Source organism: Carcharodon carcharias, chromosome 11, assembly GCF_017639515.1.
Source record: "Carcharodon carcharias isolate sCarCar2 chromosome 11, sCarCar2.pri, whole genome shotgun sequence".
Lineage (NCBI taxonomy): Eukaryota > Metazoa > Chordata > Chondrichthyes > Lamniformes > Lamnidae > Carcharodon > Carcharodon carcharias.
Window position 1 is genome coordinate 87,721,559 of NC_054477.1, and position 26,576 is coordinate 87,748,134.

General features: G+C 43.2%; 1 protein-coding gene across 1 annotated transcript in view; it reads right to left on the reverse strand.

The window, feature by feature from the left end:
- Positions 1–4,995: 4,995 nt before the first annotated feature.
- Positions 4,996–26,576, reverse strand: part of LOC121284183 (ras-related protein Rab-38-like) — a 66,813-nt gene continuing 45,232 nt past the window's right edge. The window contains exon 3 of the mRNA XM_041199429.1: positions 4,996–6,424. Coding sequence (XP_041055363.1) covers positions 6,269–6,424 — 156 coding nt within the window. The 3' untranslated portion in view covers positions 4,996–6,268. The remainder of the gene's footprint in view (positions 6,425–26,576) is intronic.

A 26,576-nucleotide genomic window follows, 5' to 3' on the forward strand; every position in this document is an offset into this window, starting at 1 on the left:
CTAATTCTTGCGGGCCAGCACTCTCCGATGCTAGTTGGAAGTTATAGACAATTCAGTTCTAATGCATGGATATACACCCAGACTTCAAACCAGCAAACCAGTTTGCCCTTTTGCTACATGGTGCTGCCAGCACCTTTCTGCTTCTTTCAACTTTGCAAATCATAAACTAACACATTACAGCTGCGATAGGCCACTGTATTCTTCCTTTTTAAATGTTTGTCACAAAGCCTCCATATTTTCCCATAAAATTCTCTCTGCATTTGAGAAGAGCTATAGGTTTAATTGATAAACCAACAACTGCAACAATTTGAGATGTTAGTGATGTTACACAAGATTAGAGTTCTAAATTAACCAGGGGTGATTTTAGTTTCCTCTGCCCAATGAAAGTGCGTTAGTAGCAGTGTTAAAACTACAGTGCACCATTCCCCTGCGTTTGCATACTTCCCACTCACTGCCTTTTATCTGATTTATGAGCTGATAAGGCATTGGCTTTAGGCAGGAGTTTCTTGAATCCATTCAAATTTTTATCCTACAAATGCAAATTTAATGTCCTGGACTGGGCATGTGCTGTGGATGTTCTTCTCAATAAAACTTGTAAGAGGAAAAAGTCTGAAACTTAATTGTTAAAATGATTGTTGTGGGTCCAGGATGAGCAGGAATACCCATCTCTGGGCTCCACAAGAACCCTCTTTCTGTCTCCAATGATCACAATCTGTCCAGACTGAATTCTTCCAGTTGGGATGGCTCCTGGAACACCCTTGCCAGAAGTATACATATAGGCCCAGATCTCCAACTGTACCAGGCCTCTTCCCATAGGGATTAGGTGGCCAGGCCATATACTCCAGTATCTGGTTACCTGGAAGTTAAAATATCCATAGCATGTCCCAATGTCCTCATCCTCCTTTTAGGGTTTTTGTCAATGTTACATTAAAGTCAACAACCAAGAGATGCATCAGCATGAACCAGTTTAACTTGGGTGTCAATTTTCTTTCCTTCCCTCCCTCTGGACAGGTATCAGATCTAAACTTAGCACTTCCATCCAATGACCAGCCAAGGTGGAAACTCATAACACCCTGAGTTGGACACTGCTCTAAACTATGGCTCGTTGTGGGCCGGATTTGCAATGTAAAATTGAGTAAATTAGGTTCTTAAAGGCTGATTTCTAAGGCCCACCAATCTACCGCATGCAAACTGAGCCATGGTGGCACAGCAGACCCTGCTACATCAGTAAAACAGCACTGCCTGTCAAGGCAGCACTCTCGAGTTTCTTTGCAACTGGAACCTTCCAGGCAGTGTGAGGTGACCTTTGCCACATTAGCCAGCAGAAATTTATCACCTTGTCAAAAAAAAACACTGATGCCCTATTCACAAAGGTAAAGCAACTAATTTCCTTCCCAATGAAACAAGAAAAACAAAAAGAGCAAGAGCTATCCAGTTTTACAAGCCGCCTGCATTCTAACAGGTGGAACAAGTAGCACTGTCTTGTATGATAACCTGTCCATAAAATTGAAAGGGTAAGACTTTCGTTCTATTATGTACAGATAGTGTGTGATGTCAATCACCGTTTCCTGCACATCAATGTCAGATACCCAGGAAGTTGCCCAATCATATTACCCCAAATTCGCAGAGTCATGTGTCAGGGTGCTTAATTAAAGATCAAAGTTATCCCTGCAGTCATGGCTTACCCCTCCAATGAGATATTTTTCAAGTCAGGTTAAATTTAGAGGATCCATGCAATACAGCCCAGCTAATGCCTCAAGAATCGTTGAATCAAGCTGTCTGCTGCGCAACACTGAAATGAATAAAGGCTTGCTGTTGCCAGAAACTGAAAGTGATGATGAAAAAGAGAGTGGAAGGAAACTCTCCCCCCCGCACCCCTCACCTGACAGCATGAGGAGAGGTCACAGGAAGGACAAGACATCCAGGAGCCAAGAATGGAGAGGATACCACAAAATTGAGTGTTTTCAATAAACGGTTACTCACCAAATAAAGTTGTTCTTCCCTCACAAGGTTGCCTCTGTCATTTCTCTATCTACCTATGGGATTTCCTCCCCTCAGTGGCCAACAGCCTTGCTCTCCTAACTCTTATTTCTGCCAAACCCACCCTCCATCCCCTTCCAGGGAATGTTTCAGAGAATTTGCAAGTTCTTCCAGCTCGTCCAGGCATTTTGGCCACGCTGTCTACTGCTCTGTCAAAAGGTCCCACACCCCTTTAAATTGCGGAAGGATTTTAACTGTTGCCATTCCAAATTTCCTTACATCCCACCAGCTACAAAACTTTCAGAGGTAACATTACTGTCCCAAAACCACTCTGCACATAAAATGAGGCCCCTGGAGAAAACTGCAGTGAGTTAGTAGAGAAATTACGTGAATGGGTATTAGTCCTGCTCCACTATTAGGCCAAGAACCGGAGAAGAATTTAGCCCCAAATCAACACACAAGACCATTATTGAATGGAGTCACCTAATTTGTCACAGTCTTAGTCTAAAAGTCATTTTTTTAACATTACTAATATTGTTACATTTAAAAACCTTCTTAATGGTGTGGGGCAGTATACCATCCTGTCAATGCATAAAGGCACAATATAATGCAGCTCAGGGCTACATTCACAATTGCACCTGATTGATTGGCATCCTTCCATCTGCGAGAGATGATGGGATTGCAGCCTCAGTATTTGGTAAGGTCAGCTCCCCTTGCCTCTCAGCAAACAATATCAGCTGCATTATAATACAGGTGCTTACCATGTAAAATCAGCATCATTCCTGGTACAGTTCCAAACCGTTCCTGTTGGTCACTGGTAGAGGCTTGGCCTAAATAGCCAAGTGGTTATGGTACTGGGTTTGTAACCCTGAGATCGAGAGTTCAAATCTCACAATGGCAAACTATGAAACAATGTAACTTCATCTGAAACAGATGGAAACGGGTTTGTACTCGAAAGAGTTACAGATGCTGCCAGACCTGCAGGAGTTAGGAGGCTGGTAAAAAGACCTTGGTCACTGGTAGTTCTTGGGATCAGGTTGTTCCCACCTCCCCCTATTCCTAAGTTTGGAATGCTTTCACTGGTTTGGGGTTACTAGGGAATGCAGAGAAAAATAGAAGTCTTAATCTTTCAGGAATGGGCTCCAAGAGAAGTCTTGTGGCGGTAGCATCCCTGTCTCCGTGCCAGAAGCTCTGGATTTGAGTCCTACTCCAGGACTTAATGGCAATGGAAGATGCATTCATAAAGTGGCCAAACAGGTTGATTGTTGACCTGTAAATCCTTCCGATATGTTTATGGCAGGCAGTGAGAGCAGGAGAGTCTCCTGGTCAGCCACGCTAGTTGTGGAGTGGCAACCCACAAGCTGTAGCCTCTGGTGACCTGTTCCAGGAAAACTAGCTATGGAAACAGACATAAGTATTAGCTTTGTTTGCCTATGTGTCAATAGACATGGGAAACTTTTAAGTCTAAATAAGCTTCACTTAACAGCTAATCAAAATGTGTTTAAAGTGTACATACTACATTAGCTGTGATTATTTTGTGTGCTTCCTAAAATTGTGTAACACTAAATATTTTCCTTCTTATATATAAATAAGTTTTGTGCCCAGTGTGTGCTCCAGAAATCATTGTTACAAAATGATCAGCAGAGAAAAAGAGAAATTAACACATAGCCTGAGATTTGTAACACCTCTGATTAACCTTGCAAGCTTATAAGCAGCTAAAATTGTTTGGATTCACCTGTTTAGATCACTTTCCTACAGGAACCTAGTTAATGAACATTATTGTGCTTCAGGCCCAGGTTTCTCATTTATATACTTCACTAACAATTCGGGATTGAAACCTTTCTGGGCAAAAGAGATATTGGAGCTCTGAGTCAAAGTCTGAACTGTTGAGATTTGAGCCTCAAGTTTAACTTGGAACATTTATTGTTTTTTTATTTAATCTCTGGTAAAGTAATGCAGCTTTTGAATTCTTCCATTACAGGCAGACATTTCCATGCCCTAATTGTTTCTTGCCTCCACCTCAGGAAAACAAAACCAAACAAAAATCTTCATATTCAATCGTATAAAAATTTAAGTAGTACACCATGGTAAACAGTAATTCAGTGTCATTGCACAAACAGCAATGAGATGGAGCAGCACTCAGAATGGTATCCGATGAGATTCTTTCCCTAAACTTAACAATTATCAAAAATATCTATGTTTGTAATATTTGGGATTTTCTGTAACATAATTTTCTACTCCAAATTGCCATTGAGAAAAACAGCAAGCTTTCCTCTATCTAAATCAATATATCACACTTGAGGAAGAATATGACTCAAACATTAGAGCCAGGTATTGCCATCTTCTTCTCAAAGGGATGAATCATAACATTCAATAGTATCACGAGGTGACAGATATTAACACTTCTCTCTTCGAACCATCCCGTTTGTCTCACAGCAGCATCAGTCCCCCAGAGTTAGACTGGGAGGTGAAATGAAAGCTAAGGAATACCCTCTGTGTTTCAAGGCAATCTGTAACTTCAATTTGCTACTTCAGCAGAACAGAATGTCATTTACACACGTAAACAGGGTTTCCATAGCACTTCCACCGAAATTACCGTGACAAAGCTGGGAAGCTCCAAGGAAATATATCCCCAGGGAATAATAGTGAACTCTACACTAATGGAAACCATCAATGAAAAATAACTATGGGTTTTAGTCAAAATTCTGTTCATTGTTATTTTGATGAATAGTTAAAAATTGATCATTGTGGTGTTTGAGAGGTTAGGAACTAAATTATGAGTCTTGATCTACCAGTTGGCAGCAACAACTGGAAGTGCTCACCCCATTGGAGGAAAGGCAGGGGGAGGTGTTGATTTAGGTTAATTTTGTGGGTTCAAAAATATTTCAATAATTTTGATAGGCTCCCTGGCCTGATAGTAGGGAAATGCTAAATACTATTCATAACATGGCACTTGAAAAATCACAATATGATCAGGCAGAATCAATAAAATTTTATGAAATGGAAATCACGTTTTACAAAGTCTGTTAGAGTTTTTATTTGAGAGTTTAATTAGCAGGGAAGGTAAGAGAGAACCGGGATGTGGTTTGTTTGGATTTTCAGAGGGCAATTGATAAGGTGCCACACAGGAGGTTGTTACAAAAGATTAAGATTAATGGGATTGGGGTAATATATTAGCATAGATTGAGGATTAATTAATGGGCAGAAAGCAGGGGTAGGAATAAATAAATTGACTAGAGCTTGGGCCTCAGCCATTTACACTTTATATCAATGACTTAGTTGACTCCTCACATCTCTGCTCTCAATATCTCCACTGATTGTCAGACTGATTGTTTGGCAAACATTATTGGATATGCACCTGGAGTGGGATTTGAACTCAAGCCTTCTGACCCAGAGGCAAAAGTGTTACCAACTGACCTACAACTGACTGTAGAGTTAACACTTTTCGACGAGGAGAGGGCGAGGAGGGAATCAAACTGACAACGAAATCAGCAATGAGAATCAGCTTGAAAGAGTTAATGAATCAGACAACAAGAGGGAGTTGTTAACATAATTAGGACAGAGTCATTAACCTAGACTTTTAGTAACTATATCAATCATGCACACAGTCAATTTACCTTCCTCAAAGCATTCTGCTCAATATCACCTTCCTGTCCTTCCTCCACAGATGGCATTAGTGTTCATCGTTGAAATGAAATTGTTTTTCAAGAACCAGAATGGCAAATAAAAGGGCAGTGTTACCACAAATAGTTTGGCAAACCCTCAAGAATCATGAAGTGCTGTCAAAACATGTGACTGTATTGTGAAAAGATGACTGCCCTTATTGCTGGCAGATGAAACTGACATCTGGAAGGTGAAATTCAACTTTAACAAGTGTACAGAGCAGGGACAGATCAGCAACCCCCTATAAACCCTCCCAACATTCCTGCCCATTGGAATAGCCAATTTGCTATAACCCACTGCATGCCCCTGTCAAAGTTGAATTTTACCCTTTTTTTTGTATCCAAAACATAAAGACAGTGTTTTCTTTAAAGTTAGTCATTTTGTTGACACTTTTTTCAGGTCATAAACCTTCCTTTTGTTTCTTACTCCTGTGAAGCACCATGGGATGTTTTTCTATGTTAAACGTGCTACATAAATGCAACTTGTAATTGAAAGGGACGTTTAATTCATTCACATTTCTCAAAATCCCACCTCCCTCCAGGTTCCAGTTAATAATGTTCCAGCTGTAAATACAAACATCAGTATGGAAGCTGTAACAGGACTGTTGTTACAGCAAGATCCCAACCTAAGACTTAAAACAAGATGAGCAGTTGCCGTTGCTTCTGAAGGAATTGAGTGTCGGGGTGACAATGTCAGACTCAACAGACTGTGCAAGGTCATTCTCACTCGCGATGATGTGTTTCACCAAACATCGAGCTGCTTCATCAATGTTGACATTTTCCTGTGAATGAGAAAAAAATTTAAACAGCCATCTGTTCACATAAGGAAAAATACATTCAAGTACAGGTCCTGGACTATGAAATAAATGGCATCATTGCACTTCTGCGGTAGCTCATATCCATGAAATACTTTGATTATAGCTAGGATTAATTTCACTAACCCATCCCATTGAAGCGTACCTGCCTTTTTAACCCTGCCTGCAATGCGGAGTTATCTCAGCAGCATTATCTCATTATTCATGCTGCTGTTAACAGTTCTCATTTTCCTTTGCCTCAATGCCCTGTGTATATGTTAGTATGTCGGGTATTGGGAAATGTAAAGGCTTAGAGAAACCAAGATGTCGACTTGGGCAAAACCGATGGTGGGAGTTAAATAACATGAGAAATTATACAATAATACCTTCTGGGCCATTTTGCTCCATTAGTGGTAAGTTTTTGAAACCCCTGTGTGTGTGTATGGATCTGTGTGTGTGGCTAATTTAATTAAACTAGAGATGATTAAACTGTAAGATTTAAATTATTAAAGGAGTTAGGTGTAAGACAGGCATTTGAACTGGAGATGAGTAAATTAGGGTTAGGTCTCAGTGGAGATGGTGTGAATGAAATTTGCATTTTTAGATAAGTGGAGAAGTTTTTGATTTTCAAAGGGACATGGAAAAGGTTTAGAACTGGCAAAATAAATAAGACATTGATTTTTCCCAAAAGTGCTGGCCATAATGATTACATGAAAGATCGTTACATTCTGGGAAAAGTAACTTCTAAAGACAAATTGAAACAATGGGATTTACAGATATAAAAGGGAGAGATATATTTAAAGAAGAATGGATGGCTATGTGAGGTGTGGCCATGTGAGATCTTGAAAGATGACTGTGTGAAACAGACTTGGGGAAAAAGCCTGTAGCCTCCCTGGAGAAGTTTGCTGTTCCAGTAACCAAAATTGTGCTAAAAGCCTTAGGAATTCCATTGTCCGGTGGGCGCTTGTGGTATTATTTCTGGATGACTTTATACATTTGGAATCCATTTGGACTGCTACCTTAAAGGGGGTATACAGTTGGGAGTCTGGTTAAGTAGATATTTTGGGAACTGTTATAACTGTGTAACTGTAATCTTGCATGTTTAAGGTTTTTCTTCTTTTGTAATAAATGGTTTAATTTAATCATTTAAGTCGCTAAAGATGGTAGTGGACTCATTACTTCTGCCTTCAGTGCACAAGCCTTCTCGTAATAAATACAAATTGCAAATTGTTGTGATAGTGTGGCCAAGATTCCCTTGCGGAATTGGTCAGCTTGGCAAATACCACCTGCCTTTTCATAACACTAGGTTGACTAACAACTAAAGGGAGTAGAAATGTGTCTTAAATGATAGAGCAAAATAGGCAATATTCTATTGGCTGCCTATTATACGCAGCACTCGATATTCAATTCCATTGATTTCAATGAGCAATGATGCAATATCACACATTTGGCACTATTGTCCAAAATGAATTTCTACCAGAATGTTTAAATGGACAATCAGCTACTATCTGTTTTGTTGTACCTATTTCTGTGCATGCTAGGCAGCTGACAAACTGATCCAGTGAAAGTTGGGTTGTGCTGTTTGGGACATGAAGATTTTAAAGACTGTTCTGGAAAGCCTATGTCCCAGAAACCAGCATTCCCTTACAACAATTGATGTCACTTTTCATGTTCTCATGACTTGTGTTACTTTGAAGAAGAGGATAAAAATGATGAAAGACTGTTAAATTCCAGGAACATAAGGGAAAAATCACAAGAAAGAAATGGCTATCTGCTGTTACCTAATAAATAAGCAGCATCACAAATATCTGGATCTTAAAGAGGCTTAGAAGGCTTTGATTCACCAAGGGCAGAATAACGCGAGCACTGGCATAGTCAGTCAGGAGAATGAGAAAAGGTGCCAAAACTATGGGAATAAACTGGCAGCATGTCACCTTGGAGCTGGCACTTATACGTGAAGGAGGGATGGAAAGAGGCCTGGAAACTGAGTGAACCTACATGTCTTGGGCCTTGTTTCAGGTTTCAGTTTCCGGCAATGAACAGCCGCAGCCATGGACAGTGTGTCAGCAGCAACCGGGGAACAACAGGAGTGTCCCCTCAGGCAAGGAGACGCAGAAAAAGGGTGGAGCCCTTTCTGTATGCCTCAACAAGGGGGTGCTTTGTGGTGTGCTTTGCCTTGTACAACCTGGCACTAGAGGGGAGAATAATTGTATGAGGATACTGTTGAGCATGATGTCTCCTCTGATGATGAGGAGATGGAGGCAGGTGATGACCAGATGCAGGATGCTGAGTAGCCCCAGGGACCACAGGCAAGGTGCCATGCTACACATGCAAGGAATGTTCAGAACATGCGAATATGGGCTTGGGTCACATGATGCTTACTAACAGATCTATAGAATCCAATACTCAGCACTCCGCAACCCTGGATCTGCCTCCTTCTTTTACCTTACCATTTACCTGATCTCAGTAAAAGAGAATGCTGTGGCATCAAAACTGCCTCAAGCTCACATGGTGTGCTTCCACCTATTAAACAGATTGATGGAGCCAGGGTACTCCCGTAGTCCGAGCAGCCCACAAGAAATGCATGATCTCAAGCCTTGCCACCTCAGACATTTAATAGCAGTACAAATGATTTCAAGGCTCCATGACTCCAAAAGAAATGTAACTAGCTGCTCTTCTTTAATCTCTTCTATGTGCCTACATGGTTCCCCCATCCCACACTTGCAGCTGAGGCGGAGGCAGCTGCTTACCTGGCTGCCCCTTGGCTTGGGATTATATTGGCCGTCATCCTCTGGCTGTCTGAGACCTGGAGAACCCCAGCCCATTGAAGGTCTCCTCCTCAAGTGCAGAAGCCTCCTCTGTTGTCACGGATAAGTGAGATGCTGGGTCACTAACAGAGCCGCTGTTCACATCAGAGTGTGTGTGCATCAGGCAGCCGTTCCTCTGCTGTTTCAAGGCACACAGCTACCACGCTGCTCAGCTGAGGAGTGCGAGGACCTGGCAGTGAGTCCAGGTGCCTCACAATCAATCCCCAATGCCCCCTCTCATCCAGCCATTGCTGCACAGAGCTCATGTCGCTGGAGATGGTATACAAAAACAACTTTTATTTATATAGTGCCTTAATGTAAGGTGCCTCACAGGAGTGTTATAAAACAAAATATGACACCGAGCCACAAAAGGGGATATTAGATCAGATGACCAAAAGCTTAGTTGAAAAGTTAGGTTGTAAGGAATGTCCTAAAGGAGGAAAGCGATGTGGAAAAGCAAAAAGAGGTCCAGAGAGAGAATTCCAGGGCTTGGGGTCTAGTGAACTGAAGGCGCAGCCATCACTGGCGGTGCAATTAAAATCAGGGATGCACAAGAGGCTAGAATTAGAGGAGCACCAATATCTTGGATGTTGTGGGTCTGGAGGAGATTACAGAGACAGGGACGGGTGAAGCCGTTGAGGGATTTGAAACCAAGGATATGAATTTTAAAATCAACGTGTTGGTTGACCAGGAGCTAACGTGGGTCAGTGAGCACTGGGGTGATAGGGGAATTGGACTTACTGAGTTAAGACATGGGGAGCAGAGTTTTGGATAACCTCAAGTTGACGGAGGGTAGACCAGCCAGTAATGCTTTAAATTAGTCAAGTCTAGAGGTAATGAGACATGGATGAGGGTTTCAGCAGCAGATAAGACGAGCAAAGTCGAGTGAAACTACGGAGGTGGAAAAAGGCAATCTTAATGATGGCACCAATATAAGGTCAAAGCTCATCTCAGAATCAAAAGTAACACCAAGGTTATGAACACACTGGCTTAACCTCAGACTGTCTGAGCAGGTCTGCATGCATCTCAGGAATCCACGGAGTGGTCTGAGGGTATGGTCCTCCATAAGAGTGATCAATTTCTTGATGGAGAATGACAAGTGCACACACACCTGAGAGCTGGTGGCACTCATGACCTGGATGGACTCCTCCATCGTCTGTGCCAGGATGTACCAAGCCTCTGGAACCTCTGCCAGATGTTTACTCACCTCTTGGTGCAGTTCCATCATCTGCCATCTTGTTGACAACTCCAGGGACACATCATCTGCCTGAGGCTCAGCATTCTGAGCCCTCCCACAGTCCTCCAAGTGTCGGTGGCCCTGGCTGTCAGGTGCTCAGCCAGGGCGCTGCTGTGCACAGGTTGTGATACCAGATATAGTCATGGGCAAATATCCCACCAACGTGAGAGTATCTGCGCTGGTGGAGGGTGCGATGGAACAATGTGAAAATGTTTCCTTGAAGTCCTCTCCCCTTTCTCAGAGATAGACCACTGTTCACTGGTCACTGCAGCTAGCTGCTCTTGCCTTTGACCTGTGTGAGACAGAAGATTAATTGGAGGATCCATCATATCCTTCAGTCCACTCCTAATGTGGAGCTCCATGAGACTAGTGTGGACACATGAGCGCTATGCCATGTGTTTGCCAGGAGATCCCTTGTGCCTTTCAATTTGGCTACTCATTCTCTCGTATTGCCAATCCCACTTTGCCATTTGCAATGGAATGCCCTCCATGCTGACCTCCGAGTTCCAGTGCCTCCTCGTCATTGGGGGTCAGGATTAACAGATGTGGGACGCCACTGTTAATCTTGTCCTTTCACTTTTGTATTATGGGCTGTCTTTTCCTGCAAGCACATAGATGACCGTTGTTAATCATCCAACAAAGACTTCCGCAATGCCTATGCTGGTGGCAGCCTGACTCTTCATAATGGTGTTACAGAAATGTCACCAGTATGTGCTCACTCTGATGTGGCAGTGCTGGAGCCAAATGTGATGGATCAGGACCCTTCAGAGAGAGGCCCAAGTGCCTATGACAGGCAATGCTGCTGCCTGGCTCCATCGCCAGTGCCCAGGTTAGCATTTCTTTTCCTAACTAACTCAGCCTTATGCCTTGCCACATGCAACCTTAACGAGAACAAAGAGTGGTGCATCTAACTTGGTGGATTGTATGCTTGTTTCAGGCACTGCAGCCAGGTTCTAGGGATGGCTGCTTGGATGCTGATCTCTGTGATCTCCATCTAGGCGGCTTGGCCTAACGGGCAGGTCCTGGGAGAAAGGGATCTCCAAACTTACCTGAGCAAGGAGAACCTGGAGGGAGGCTTCACTGAACAGTGGGGCCACCTGGGACGTCTGCCTCTGCCATTGTTGCAAAGGCCTCCTTTCTGCTGCTTTCCCTCTCAGGCCTCTTTACTGCTGGATTGTGATATATTCCAGCTCATGAAGAGTATGTAATGAGAACTGCTATTGGGCAGGGTGTATGGTGTAAGAAATGAGCCTATATCAAAGCCTGCAAACGGCTCCAGCTATTTGCAAAGGAGTTTATGCTGCAATATCCTGGATACCATGAATAGCAAGACTGTGGGGAATGTAGCAGTCTATAATTATTTTGAAACATTTCCTAGGCTATACTGAAAAATGCCTTGCTGATTTAACATGACATTTGAAGCACTGTTTCATCATGCCTAAGGAATGCTGAATAAAGGTTTGGATTTTGCAGTCAGCAGCGAATGAATGATGCTGGCCTTTCATCACAATGACAAATGCCCACAGACATTCTGTGGGCTTCTGCACTGGTACATGCAGGTTTGAAGGGACAAAACAGTCCAGCAGCCTCCTAAATAGGACAAACAAGCAATCAGGTGAAAGAATTCGTACTGAAGCATGCAGGCTCTGATATTTACAAGGTTGTGCCTTCAGAGTTAGGAGGGAAATTATGAATGGGAATCCTGGAAGTACAGGTATTTCGAACATCCTGAAGATTTGTGCCTTTTACATTTTTTTTCCAGGTTTCCTGCCTAACAGCCAGTCTGATTGATAAGCTGGCAGTCTATCAAGTGGAACAGACTACAGCAGATGTTTGCAGTGGAGGAGCAGGTAAGGAGAGATCGTGGAAGAGTGGAAATGGTTGCCGGAGATCATTTTTGGTATGCTGGGGATGATGGTTGGGTGGCTTGTCCAATCACAGGAGGGCTGGAGATAGTGGTTAGAAGGGTGGTTGTCATATCGAGGGGGGCCGGAGATGGTGGTTGGGTGAGTATCCAATCATCATGGAGCTGGGCAGACAATCAAACATGCATATGAAATAAGGATTAGGAACAGGAGTCAACCACTTGGCCCCTCAAGCCTGCTCCACCAATTAATAAGACCGTGGCTGATCTGATGGTAACCTCAACTCCACATTCCCGCCTACCCCCGATAACCTTTCACCCTTTTGCTTATCAAGAATCCATCTAGCTCTGCCTTAAAAATGTTCAAAGACCCTGCTTCCACCGCCTTTTGAGGAAGAGAGTTCCAAAGACTCACCACCTTCAGGAGAAAAAAATTTCTCCTCAATTATGTCCTAAATCGGTGACCCCTTATTTTTAAACAGTGACGCCCTAGTTCTAGATTGTCCTACAAGAGGAAGCATCCTTTCCACATCCACCCTGTCAAGACCCCTCAGGATTTTATATGGTTCAATGAAGTCACTTCTTACTCTTCTAAACTCCAGCAGACAAGCCTAACCTGTCTAACCTTTCCTCATAAGACAACCTGCCCATTCCAGGTATTAGTTAATAAACTTTTTCTGATCTGCTCCAATGCATTTATATCCTTCCTTAAATAAGGACACCAATACTGTACACAATAGTCCAGATGTGGACAATCATAGGGGGTGTTTACAGATTTGGACCAGGAGAAACACTCCTGACTCCTCTGTTCCACAAAGCAGTGCTTTAAATGTAGTTACCTCACAGATCCAGGCCTGCTCACTACCCTTTACCTACCAAGATTCCTGAGGCCAAGGAAACCTGGTCAACTAGAATTAAAAATAAATTAAAAGCTTCAAAGCTTTTACCCACTGACTCACCTCCTGGGAACAGACTGGTCACTTGCCCATTAGAACTGGAAATGGTGGGTTCTAGGTTTGAAAGTCAGGTTTGACATTTTTTAAAGTTTACTTTCTCAGCTGATCCAAACCTACCAGTTCTTAGAAGTGAATCTAAGCTACAAAGTGTAAGTTATAATACTTCAATCACTGCTACAGCATGTAAGGCAAATAAAATAGAAAGGAAAAGAAAAATAAAATTAACAGGGATAGCTAAAAGAAACATCAAATTATAAAAAAAGTTAAATCTCCAAAAAGTTAAATCTGAAGGAATGAAACTGCAAATTTGTAAAAGTTCATTTTCAATGCCAGCGAGATTGCCAGTAATTGGGGCTTATCAAAACATTAAGAATTCACCTAAGATCAAATGGACAAGTCTTAACATTTTATGGCACATTAATGGGTGCCTAGTGGGAAAGTACGCAACTTCACACATTCCATGTGTTTCAAAGCCAAATCTCTCAATGAAATACTGTAGTGGCCCTGATTGTAAAATTCACATATGGTTTCCATGTTCTCCATGGCTTTGCCCCTCCCATTGTTGTAACCTCCTCCAACCCTACAATTTCTGGGATCTCTATGCTCCTCTAATTCTGGTCTTTTGCACGTCCTTTATTTTCAAACCTCCATCATTGGCAGTCATGCCTTCAGATGACTAGATTTTAAGCTCTGGAATTTTCCCCTTAAATCTCATCATCTATCTCTCTCATTCTTTTGTGATATGCCATCAAACCTAACTTTGTGACCAAGCTTTTGATCACCTGCCATAATATCTACCTTATGAGGCTCAATGTTTGTTAATGATCCTGTTTTACTACATTAAATGTGCTTTTTAAATACAAGGGGCAGAAGTTTTTGCTGAGTGGGTGGGTGCGTGCCCAATCCACTTGAGTGTAAAATAGCATGTGATGGCATTGGGTGAGCGTCCAGACGTCATCATGCCCTTGCACTTTATTTTGGCACAATATCTGAGCCGCACCTGCCATGAATTACAAGGCCATTTAAGGCCATTAAAAAGGCAATCAAGCTAGATTTTACATTGCCCTGTGATTCACGCTCGTTGCTCGGGCAAAACGGGTAGCCGACAATTTGCCAAACCTCATCTAAGGGCAGGATAAAAAGGGTCAGCAGCATTGCCAGTGTGAGGAGTTTTGGAGCTGGTTTGCTGCTGGGCGCTTATTGGTACTTGGCAGTTTCATCTCTGTCCAGGGCTTCATTGTTAGCATTTCCAGGCTTCATTTCAGGACTTATTGGTGGCTCCAAGGCCCCCGGAGGATTCAGACCGTGTGGGCCCTTCCAGGTATCAGACAGCCTTCTGTTACCCTGGTAATGGGGATTGTGGTCTCTGCTGGAGGCACCTCCTCTGAGGAGGAAGAGAGAGGTGTAAGGAAGAGAAAGCCATGTGTCCTAATGCAACTTCCAGGAGAGTGACCCGTAGGAGGAGAGGCGCAGGCACAAGGGGTGCAGGGCCAGCAGGTAGTCCAAGGCGGAAGGGGCCACAGAAGACGCCACTGTCCTGCTGCCAGGGCTTACAGGCAGTGATGCAGCTACCTCAATATATCTGAGGCGCAATGCCAAAAGAGGCTCCGCCTCTCAAGGGAGACTGTGACCTCCATTTGTCAGATGATTGGGCCTGAGATCAGCTCCGACTGTGTGGGTGGACATCCCATGCCAGTGGCACTGAAGTTCACAGTAGCCCTCAACTTCTATGCCTCTGGCTCTTTCCAGGGGTCAGTGTGGCATCTCCCAATCAGCTGTTCATATTTGCGTTAAGATGCTGTCAGAAGCTCTGTTCAGGCGGGTACTGACTGTACGATCGCGGCCAGCCAGACTGAGCGAACCAGAGGCTTTGCAGCGATTGCTGGGTTCCCCTGTGTCCAGAGTACCATCGACTGCACCTGTGGCCATCAAGGTGCCGCGGGTGAGCCAGGTGCTTTCGTCAACAGGACTCCTTGAACGTGCAGATACTGTGTGACCAGAGGATACATATTCTGCAAGTCTGTGCAAGGTACCCTGGCAGATCCCATGACATTTACATCCTCAGGCACTCATACATGCCAAGGCTCTTCAGTGCTCCTGCCTGAATGAATGGATGCCTGCTGGGTGACGAGGGCTATCTGTTGAAAAGGTGGGTTATGATGCCTCTCCACCACCCAAGAACAGAGGCAGAGTAGCATTACAATACGAGTCATGTCTCCACAAAGGCAGTGAAACAGAGGACCACAGGTCTTCTCAAGATGCACTTCCGAGGCCTGGACTGTTTAGGAGGTCCACTACAATACCCCCCAGAGCAGGTGTCACTGATAGTGGGTGCATGCTGCACTTTCCAGAATCTGGCACTGGAAAGGGGGGACCCAGTGGAGGAAGAAAATCTTGACGCAGCTGCACAGGCAACTAGTGAGAATCAGCAGTGAGTCAGAAGATGGGCACGGTAAGAGGGGCACTGGGGGCGTGGAGCCAGACCTCTAGGGAGACAACGCTCCTTCAGTTAGGCTGCCAAAGGTTTCTTCCACCTCATGCCAGTGGTGCTGCCTCCATCCCAGATGTCTCAAATGACCCTTTCATTTGCACTCAAAGTCCACTCAATGCCTGTGCAATAAAGTATCGAGCAATTCACACACATACTGACATATCCTGCACCAGAAAGATAAAAGGTAAAGCACACTCAGGCCATCAGAACCAAAGCAAATTTAATGTTATTGTCACATTGAATGCATAATGACATTATCATTACTGGTGTTGATGTCCACATCAGCAGACATATAAACCAAACATAAATGAACAGAAAATCACCCATGAACCATCCCTCCTGTGCTCATGATGCCTTTAACATACATTACCAAGTGCCAAATCTTGGTGCCCCACGCATCACCCCCACATCGCTGGCAGTGGCATTGGAGGCAGCCTGCTGACTCTGCTGTCCTGTTGGCCTTGATGATCTTAGCGGTCATCCCCTGGCCAGTGGAGCCTGTGCTGGTCCCAACTGGGAGGGATCGGTCAGTGCCATGGCTGGCAGCTCCCCAATCATCGCAGCCTCATCAGATGCCACAGTCACGTAGAGGGGTGGAGGAGCTGCTGCCATCATCCAGAGTACCCTGAGGAGCCCGCAGAGACGACAAACAGCTCGTGCACCAATGTGAAGTCGCTCTGGACTTCCCTGCTCACCATTGATGGACCTGTGGGGCCAAGCCTCAGTTTGCCCCACGCCCCCAGTGCCCCTGAGGCCTGTAAACTACAGGCGAGCTGTGGAGAACGCTGCTGCTCACTCACCTCAGTTCCCCCAAATTGAAGGCTGCCAAGTGCACATCACTTGCGTGCTGTTATGAAACACGTCGCTGTGCTTTCTCACCAACTTGGATGGACGATACAGTGGGGTTCCAAGGGCCTGGCAGGATGGCCTTTTAATAATATGCTAATGCATTTCTATTAGCTCCCCACGGACTGATGGCGGGAAAAATGGCCTGCTGTCGGCGGGCTGAGTGGAAGATCGCAACCTGCCTTCACACCATTGTGAAGTGGGTCCCGCCATATTTTCCACGCACACCACCTATCACACCCGCCACCAGCGGGCTCGGAAAATTCCGCCCACAGTCTCTTTCAACCACATGGATGGAAAGTTATAAATGAGTGCAAGCTCCCGATGGGTATTTTGCATAATTTTTCCACTAATGCCACTGGTAAAACTTGGTACCTTAAACCAACATCAAAGTATATTAAATAGCACTGACCTGACATAAGGAATCAGTGCCATCAGCCATTAAATACTCTGCAATCAGGACTGGATTAGAGTCACTGCCTCCCATCTGCTCATCCCTATTTTCAAGATGCTTTAGAGATTGCTTCAAAAAGTAGTAGTAGTTTTGTAAAATAAAGTTTTAGTTTCTTTAAGGCATTTTTTTTCATACTGGACAAAGTCTTTATCTGATCTAATATGGGAGATGACATCTCCCCATTGACTAACGTGGATGCCACCCTTGGATATGATCATTCTCTTGTTTGTGCTGTTGTAGAATTATAAAATATCAATATATTTGAGCAAAATCCACTTGTGGCTCATTGTGGAGTAATCACATTATTTTGTCTGACCTTTTACTTAGCTTTTTAAACTCCTTTCTCTCATAAAGAAATATATTATATTGATCCAAGATGCATCTTACATTATCCTTGCATGTCTACCAGTAACAGAAACTGTCACTGCAATGTCCCACTCAATCTCAGCCTATGGGATTGGACTTCAAATTAACAAAAACCTGCTGCAATCTAAACACAGCAGATCATTTTGTAAACTGGCAGGGATCCTGTAGACTAAATCACACTGGAACTTTTCACTAAAGCTACAGGATGACTGTTGTGTTAATGCTTTTGGAGACACTAACTGCATTGAGTTGCACTGTGGATTTTATATTGCTAGTCTCTGAGGATTCTTGATGCCATGTAATGTTTGTGGCCAGAAAATTAAAGACACAATTATGACTTTTCAACCATGATGCCACTAAGTTCTACAGATACTGTTATTTCTCACACTCCCACTAGTGCCCTAAAATCCATCTGTTCTCTAAAATGTCCATCCCGTAATTCAAATGGGATGGATTCTAAAGCAATAGCAACACCAGAAAGGTAGAACAGGCTCTAATATGCAACAGCCAAAGGTGGAATAGGCTGTCATACAATCAGAATGTTAAAGATGACCATACATCTCTGAAACTGTGGAGGACATGAGGTATGTGAGATTGAATAGCCTCAATCTATTTACAAGAGATCAATGGATTATTGTCATCTTAATGGAAACAACATGGGCATGAAACAACAAATAAATAAAGAATCACAATATGCAGGAAAGCAAGCAGAGTAGAACCATTCATCAGTTGAAAGTAATGGTGAACTTTAGGTTTCCACATCACATGATTTTTTTTGTGCTCCTGAGAAATTCTGCATGCACTTGTGAAGTCATTTTGAAGTTACTTTAAAATGTAATTAAAATAGCAGCAGAAACAAGGTAGCATTGGAATGCTTCATTTACATTACAGCACTAGTATTGGCAGCACCTTTGACTTTGGACACATGTTAGTCCCCCTGCAAACATGGGGTACTGTTTCTCCCTGTACATCAGGGTATACATCACTTTCAAAAGCAACTAGAAACTGTGTTATGTCAATACTGGATATCAGAGTAGTAAATAAGACACCATTGATCTTTTGTTGTTACTAGTGCTTGCAATCTATTCTATAATGGAAAAGTACAAGATCACTGTTAGCTAAGACAAACGGTAACTCTTTGATTTGAACTAATGGTACATAATCTAAATTAGCCAAAGAATCTCTTCCTTGAGGTGTGTTGGATACCCTATAAAAAATTATACAGGACACTATAACAGTTTAATAGGTATTTGAAATAAACCAATGAGAACCAACAGAACAAAATGTCATTTAACTAGGATGCCTGTGAGATCTCATAAGATATGGTACTGGAAGTGACAAATGAAGAATAGGGAGCAAAATTAATTATGTTTTTGCCTAATATTCTTTTCCCCAGAACTGATGGTAGCAAATGTCGATACTCAATATTAATACCACCATCAGAATTCCACACAATGGCTGACTCCTCCAAAGTAAAAGGTACCTTGAGAAGTGTGAAGATTTTGACTGCAAAAGACGAATTCTTATATTTAATTAACTGATGAAAAAAAGCTACTGATCAATTTGAAATGCAAATAGCATCATTGGTGCCGTAATCATTTCTAAAGTTTTCCTGTTTTTAATTAAAGTGTTAAAAGATATCAATCACATCTGAAGAATGAAGGAATGCAAACTTGGGTTTTTCCACATGTATCACCTTACTGCCACTCAAAAAAATCCTAGTGGCGTGAAACCAGGGTAGCGGAAGTACAACAATAATAATTTGTATTTATATAGCACTTTTAACATAATAAAACGTCCCAAGGCACTTCATGGGGCCATTATAAAAAAAAAGCTGTGACACTGAGCCACATGAGGTGATATTAGAGCAGATGGTCAAAAGCTTGGTTAAAGAGCTAGGTTTTAATGGGAGTCTTAAAGGAGGAAAGCAAGGAAGAGAGGAGAGGTTCAGAAAGGAAATTCCAGAGTTTAGGACCCAGGCAGCTGAAGGCACCATTGGTGGAGCAATTAACCAAGAAGGTCAGTGAGTACAATGGGGTTAGATGAACAGGAGTTGGTGTGATTTACAACACGGGGCAGAGTTTTGGATGACCTTAAGTTTGCAGGGGATAGAACATGGAATGCTGGCCTGGAATACTTTAGAATAGTCAAGTCTATATGTAAGCAGGGATGAGGGTTTCAGTGCAATATTACAAATGTAATCCACAACAACCCTTCAGTTCCAATTATTAATTAACTTCATAAACCATCACATCAAACATGTTAAATGATAGTATTGAGGTGTTCAAAAATTAATACAAAAATCTCATCTAATTCTACATTAATTTTCAGATGTGAGACAGATGTCCTGTGTATTTTGACTGTACAGCTTACCCTATTCTCGGACTCAGTTTTTGAGTGTAATACTTAGCGTTTCTATCTTTAACATTGAAGACAATGGAGGAGCAGTGAAGAGGTCAGTGCAGGCTGGGCAGAGTGTATGCTTCACAAACCTGACCTCATGAACAAGAGACACAAACCACATAGAAATTCATGCTTCACTTGATTAAAAACGATGGGCCTCCACCACACATTGTTCAATAGCTGCTCTCCTAATGAGAGGGAGCTGAAAAGCAGGTATCCTCGAACCTGGAAATCTCCCTTTCCTCATTGACTGTAAGGCTTAGAACTTTCTTGGGTTGAGTAACACCACTTTTACCCCTTGCCTGGAGAGGTAGCTACATGCAGCTTTCCCGGATCTGTTCATTTGCATCCCCATTGATGCAGTCCCTAGTTTAAACCCATGGAAAACAGATCTAACTCTCTCTGGAAACTTCTGGTACTGGCATGGAGTGCCAATTCCTTCACCCAAGGCAGGCTGACCTGCCAAGTTAACACACTGGACAGTCTCTCCTATTCTTTCTTAACCACCTGGGCACTCACACAACCTTCACCCTTTTAAACTGACACTTCCACACTAACCCTTTACAACGTATTCTGGTTAAAGGCAGCATTTAACTCCATATCTTGCACTTTGCTATCCAGCTCACCTCACAGCAATTCACAGAATCACAGAATTGCTATGGTGCAGAAAGTGGCCATTCAGCCCGTCATGTCTGCACCAGCTCTCTGATGAGCATTATGACTCAGTGCCAATCTTCTGCCTTTTCCCTGTAACCCTGCACATTGTTTCTATTTAAATAATCATTTAATGTGCTCTTGAATGCCTCGCTTGAACCTGCTTCCACCACACATCCAAGCAGTGCATTCCAGACTTGAACCACTCGCTGTGTGAAAAAGTTTTTCTCACATCACATTTGCTTCTTTTGCAAAATAACTTTAAATCTGTGCCCTGTCGTTCTCGATCCTTTTACAAGTGGGAACAGTTTCTTCCTATCTACTCTGTCCAGCCCCCTCATGATTATGAACACCGCTATCAAATCTCCCCTTATTCTTCTCCTCTCTGAGGAGAACAGTCCCAACTTCTCCAATCTCTCTTCATAACTGAAGTTTCTCTTCCTGGAATTATTCACGTAAACCTCTTCTGCACTCTCTCCAATGCGCTGACATCCCTCCTAAAGTGTGGTGCCCAAAGCTGTACACAATACTCCAGCTGAGGTCTAACTAGGGTTAATACAAGTTCAGCTTAACCTCCTTGCTCTTGTACTCCATGCCTCTATTAATAAAACCTAGGATAGTATATGCTTTATTAACTGCTCTCTCCACCTGTCCTCTCACTGTTAATAACTATGCACATATACACCCAGGTCCCTCTGCTATTGCACATCCTTTAGAGTTGTACCACATATTTTATATTGTTTCTCCATGTTCTTCCTACCAAATGAATCACCTCACACTTCTCTGCATTGAACTTCATCGACACCCATCTGCCCACTTCACCAACTTGTCTATGTCTTTTTGAAGTTCTACACTGTCCTCCTCACAGTTTACAATGCTTCCAAGTTTAGTTTCATCCACAAACTTTGAAATTGTCCCCTGCACACCAAGATCTAGATCATTAATATATATCAGGAAAAGCAAGGGTCCCAATGCCCACCACTGCAGAACTCCACTACAAACCTTCCTCCAGCTCAAAAAATATCCATTAACCATTATTCAATGTTTTCTATTACTCTGCCAATTTTGTATCCACGTTGCTACTGTCCCTTTTATTCCATAAGCTATAACTTTTTTCACAAGTCTGTTGTGCCTTTTGAAAGTCCATGTATATCACATCAACAGCATTACCCTCATCAACCCTCTCTGTTACCCCTTCAACAAACACTATTTCCCCATTAGAAATCCATGCTGGCTCTTCCTAATCAACCCAAATTTTTCTATGTGATATTAATTCTACCCCAAATAAATGTTTCTGGAAGCTTCCCCATTACCAAAGTTAAACTGACTGGTCTGTAATTGCTGGGCTTATCCTTGCACCTTTTTTTGAACAAGGGCGTAATGTTTTCAATTCTCCAGTCCTCTGGCACCTCCCCTGTGTCTAGGGAAGACAGAGATTATGGCCAGTGCCCCTGTAATTTCCACTCTCACTCCCTTCAGTATATTTGGATGCATCTCATCTGGTCCTGATACCTTGTCAACTTTAAATACTGACAGTTTATTAAACTTCTCCTCCATATCAATTTCTAGTGACAGAGTTTCCTCCTCTGTCACCATGGCCTGGGTGGCATCTGCTTCCTTGGTAAAGACAGATGCAAAGTATTCATTTAACACCTCAGCCATGCCCCCTGCTTCCATGTGTAAATCCCCTCTTTGGTCCCTAATCGGCTCTACGCCTCTTTTCACCACCCTTTTTCTATTTACATGCCTATAGAAGACTTTGGAATTCTTCTTTATGTTGGTTGCAGACTTTTCTCATAATCCCTCTTTGCTTCTCTTATTTGCTTCTTCACTTCTCCTCTGAACCTTCTGTATTCCACTTGTTTCTCAGTTGTATTTTCTACCTGACACCTGTCATAAACACACTTTTTCTTCTTAATCTTAATTTCTGTCTCCTTTTTCATCCAGGCAGCTCTGGATTTGTTTGCCCTACCTTTCCCTTTTGAGAGAATATACCTTGACTGTGCTCGAACCATTTCTTCTTTGAAGGTAGCCCATTGTTCAGCTAGTTTTTCCCACCAACCTTTGGTTCCAGTCAATTCAGCCGAGCTCCGTTCTTGCCCCATTGAAGTCGACTCTCCCCCAGTTAATTATTCTTACTCTGGATTGCCCATTGTCCTTTCCTACCGTCATCCTAAACCTTATGATAAGTGGTCACTGTCACCTGAATGTTCTCCCACTGCACTTCACCTACTTGGCCCACCTCATTCCCATGAACCAAGTCTAGCAGTACCTCCTTTCGTGTTGGACTGGACACATATTGTTGTAGAAAATTTTCTTGCACAAACTCTAGGAATTATTGCTTCTCTCTGCCCTTTACATTACCACTATCTCAGTCTAAATTTGGGTAATTAAAGTCCCCCATTATAAGTACTCTATAATATTTGCACCTCTCTAATTTCCCTGCAGATTTGTTCCTCTACATCCTTCCCACTAATTGGTGGTCTATAGGCTACACTGAGCAACGTAATTGCACTCTTTTTGTTCCTCAGCTTGAGCCAAATTGATTCTGTCCTTGAACCCTCTGGGACATCCTCTGTCAATGCCCTCCTTAACCAATGCAGCCACCCCTCCCCCTTTTCTTCCTACCCCATCTTTCCTGAACACCTTGTACCCAAGAATATTTTACATCCTACTCTTCCTTGAGCCAGGTCTCTCTTATCGCCACAACATCATAAGTCCACATGGCAATCTGTGCCTGTGACTCGCCAATCATATTTACTGTACTCCGTACATCCACATACATGCAGTATAAACCTGATTTAGACTTCATTACTTCCTCCCTTACTCTGACCCCCACCTATAAACTTGCTAATCTCTATTCTAGTGTCATTTGTCTCTCCCAACATTTTGTGTATCTTGGTATTATTCTCTAATATTGTCTCCTGGTTTCCACACCCCTGCTAAGTTAATTTAAAGCACCACCCCCTGCCAACAGCGCTAGCAAAACGCCCCACAAGGAACTCAGTCCGAGCTCTGTTAAGTGCAACCCACCCAGCTTGTACAGATGCCATCTCCCCCAGACCCACTCACCGTGTCCCAGGAATCTAAAGCCCTCCCTCCTGCACCATCTTTCCAGCCACACAGTCATCTGCCTTGTCCTCCTATTTCTGTACTCATTTGCACGTGGCACTGCGAGTGATCCTGGTCCTGCTTGCTAATTTTCTTATCCAGCTCCCTAAATTCTGTCTGCAGGACCCCATCTCCCTTCCTACCTAAGCCATTGATACCAACATGGGCCATGATCTCTGGCTGTTTACCCTCCCACAGAAGAATGCCTTGCATCCACTCAGTGACATCCTTGACCCTGGCACTGAGAAGGCAACATACCATTCTGGAGCCACATCTACGGCCGCAGAAACACCTGGAAAAACTCAGCAGGTCTGGCAGCATCGGCGGAGAAGAAAAGAGTTGACGTTTCGAGTCCTCATGACCCTTCAACAGAACTTGAGTTCAAGTCCAAGAAAGAGTTGAAATATAAGCTGGTTTAAGGTGTGTGTGTGGGGGGCGGAGAGAGAGAGAGAGAGAGGTGGAGTGGGGGTGTGGTTATAGGGACAAACAAGCAGTGATAGAAGCAGATCATCAAAAGATGCTTGCTGCATTGTTTCAGTGAAGCCCAACGCAAACTGGAGGAACAACACCTCATCTTCCGACTAGGCACTTTACAGCCATCCGGACTGAATATTGAATTCAACAACTTCAGGTCGTGAGCTCCCTCCCCCATCCCCACCCCCTTTCTGTTTCCCCCTTCCTTTTCTCTTTTTTTCCAATAAATTATATAGATTTTCCTTTTCCCACCTATTTCCATTATAAAAAGAGAAAAAGAAAAAAAAAAATTATTTATTTATTTTATTTTTTTTTACATCTTTTATGCTCTCCCCACCCCCACTAGAGCTATACCTTGAGTGCCCTACCATCCATTCTTAATTAGCACATTCGTTTAGATAATATCACCAACTTTAACTTTAACACCTATGTGTTCTTTTGTATTATTGTTGTTGACATCTTTTGATGATCTGCTTCTATCACTACTTGTTTGTCCCTAAACCACACCCCCACTCCACCTCTCTCTCTCTCTCTCTCCGCCCCCCACACACACACCTTAAACCAGCTTATATTTCAACTCTTTCTTGGACTCGAACTCAAGTTCTGTCGAAGGGTCATGAGGACTCGAAACGTCAACTCTTTTCTTCTCCGCCGATGCTGCCAGACCTGCTGAGTTTTTCCAGGTAATTCTGTTTTTGTTTTTGTTTTGGATTTCCAGCATCCGCAGATTTTTTGTTTTTAATCGCAGAAACACCTGTCTGTTCCCCTAACTAACAAACCCACTATCAGTATTGCTCTTCTCTTCTTCTTCCTCCACTCCTGTACAACCGAGCCACTCGTGGTGCCACAAACTTGGCTCTGACTGCACTCCTCTGAGGAACCAATGCCTTCACTGTATCCAAAATGGAAAACCAATTAGCAACCTCAGGGGACTTCTGCACTACCTGCTTGGACTGCCTGGCACTCGTCCATTCCCCTTCTGCCTCCATGCTCCAAAGCTACAGTGTGATCACCTCTCTGAATGTGTTATCCACATAGCTCTCAGCCTTGCGGATATATCACAGTGAGTCCAGCCACCGCTCAAGCTCCGAAACCTAGAGTTCAACATTCTGCAGCTGGCAGCACTTCCTGCACATGTGGTCATCTAGGTCACTGGCAGTGCCCATGAATTCCCACATATTACAGGACACTCATTCCACATGACCAAGCTCCCCTGCCATGTCTTAACTTTACGTCCCTTACATTAACTTTATTTTACTTTGATTTACTTATATTATTTTATGTTACTGGCCCTGACTTCCCCTAATTTCCAGTGTTTATAATTTAAATCCAAGTAGCTGCTTCTTTTAAAATAATACTTTTCTAGTTAACAGCTATTTAAAGACACTCCCTAATAGCAGTTTCTTAGCAATTAATGAACTTAGGGTTTTCCTGTGACATCACGATTCAATTTTTTTTTCAAACTCTGCTCCAAAGGTGAGGCTTACACCCAGGTCTGTTTCTGCTCAGCTGCTCCTGTTCCCAACTTAGAATAATTTATATGTATACTACACCCCTTTCCCCCGAATTCCCAAGTGAGCCTAATTCGCTACCCACTTGGTCTCCATCTCACTCACACGTCGTTGCCTGTCTCCTTGGGTGCCTCTTACTGACCGTGCAGTTTGAAAAGCCCGTCTCTTATAGACCCTCAGATAGGTCACTAGCTAGTTTAGCTTCCTGCTACAGTAATTAACACCACTTGAACCAACTGCTTTCAGGTGATCGGCAGATAACTGCCACTCCAGGCAATTCTGTACTTTATAAGCTAATCTTACTTACTTATGTCAGATCTTGATTCTTAATCTATAGTTAAACCTGAAAAGGACTTACCAGAACTTACCAGATGAATCTAATTCACTACTCACTTGGTCTCCATCCCACTCCAGCGAAGTCGCCTGTCTCCTTGCATGCTCCTTACCGCTATACAATTATACACAACCTTAAAATCCCTTCCTCAACTTTAACAGCCTCTTTCTCCAAATCCCTTATTTCATCTTGCCGATGCCACTTGAACAGGCCACTGGACCTTCATTCACTCAACTAACACATAATGCTTGCCAAAGGGGCACCCCACTTTTAAACTATTCACCCCTTTCAAGGAACAGGTCATGCAGCTTGTGCGAACCCATGCAGTTCTTGGTATGGGAAAGGGTGAAATTGGTGGCATCTTGCTAGCACTAAGTTTAGTAACTGAGCATTTGCACTATTGTCCAGTCATCCCTGTCAAGTATCACACATTCAAGAGTTTCCACCCCCAGTTCCATCCCTTTTATTTTAAAGGAGTGATGTTCATCCATTCTACCTTCCTTTCGTGCATTTCTACCAAAGCAATGTGGAATGGAAGCATGGGGCTGGGGTGGGGGTGGAGGGGGAAGGGGCGGTCAGTACAGGAGAATGAAGATGATGGATGATCATGCCTCCTGAGGTCTGCCCAGAAT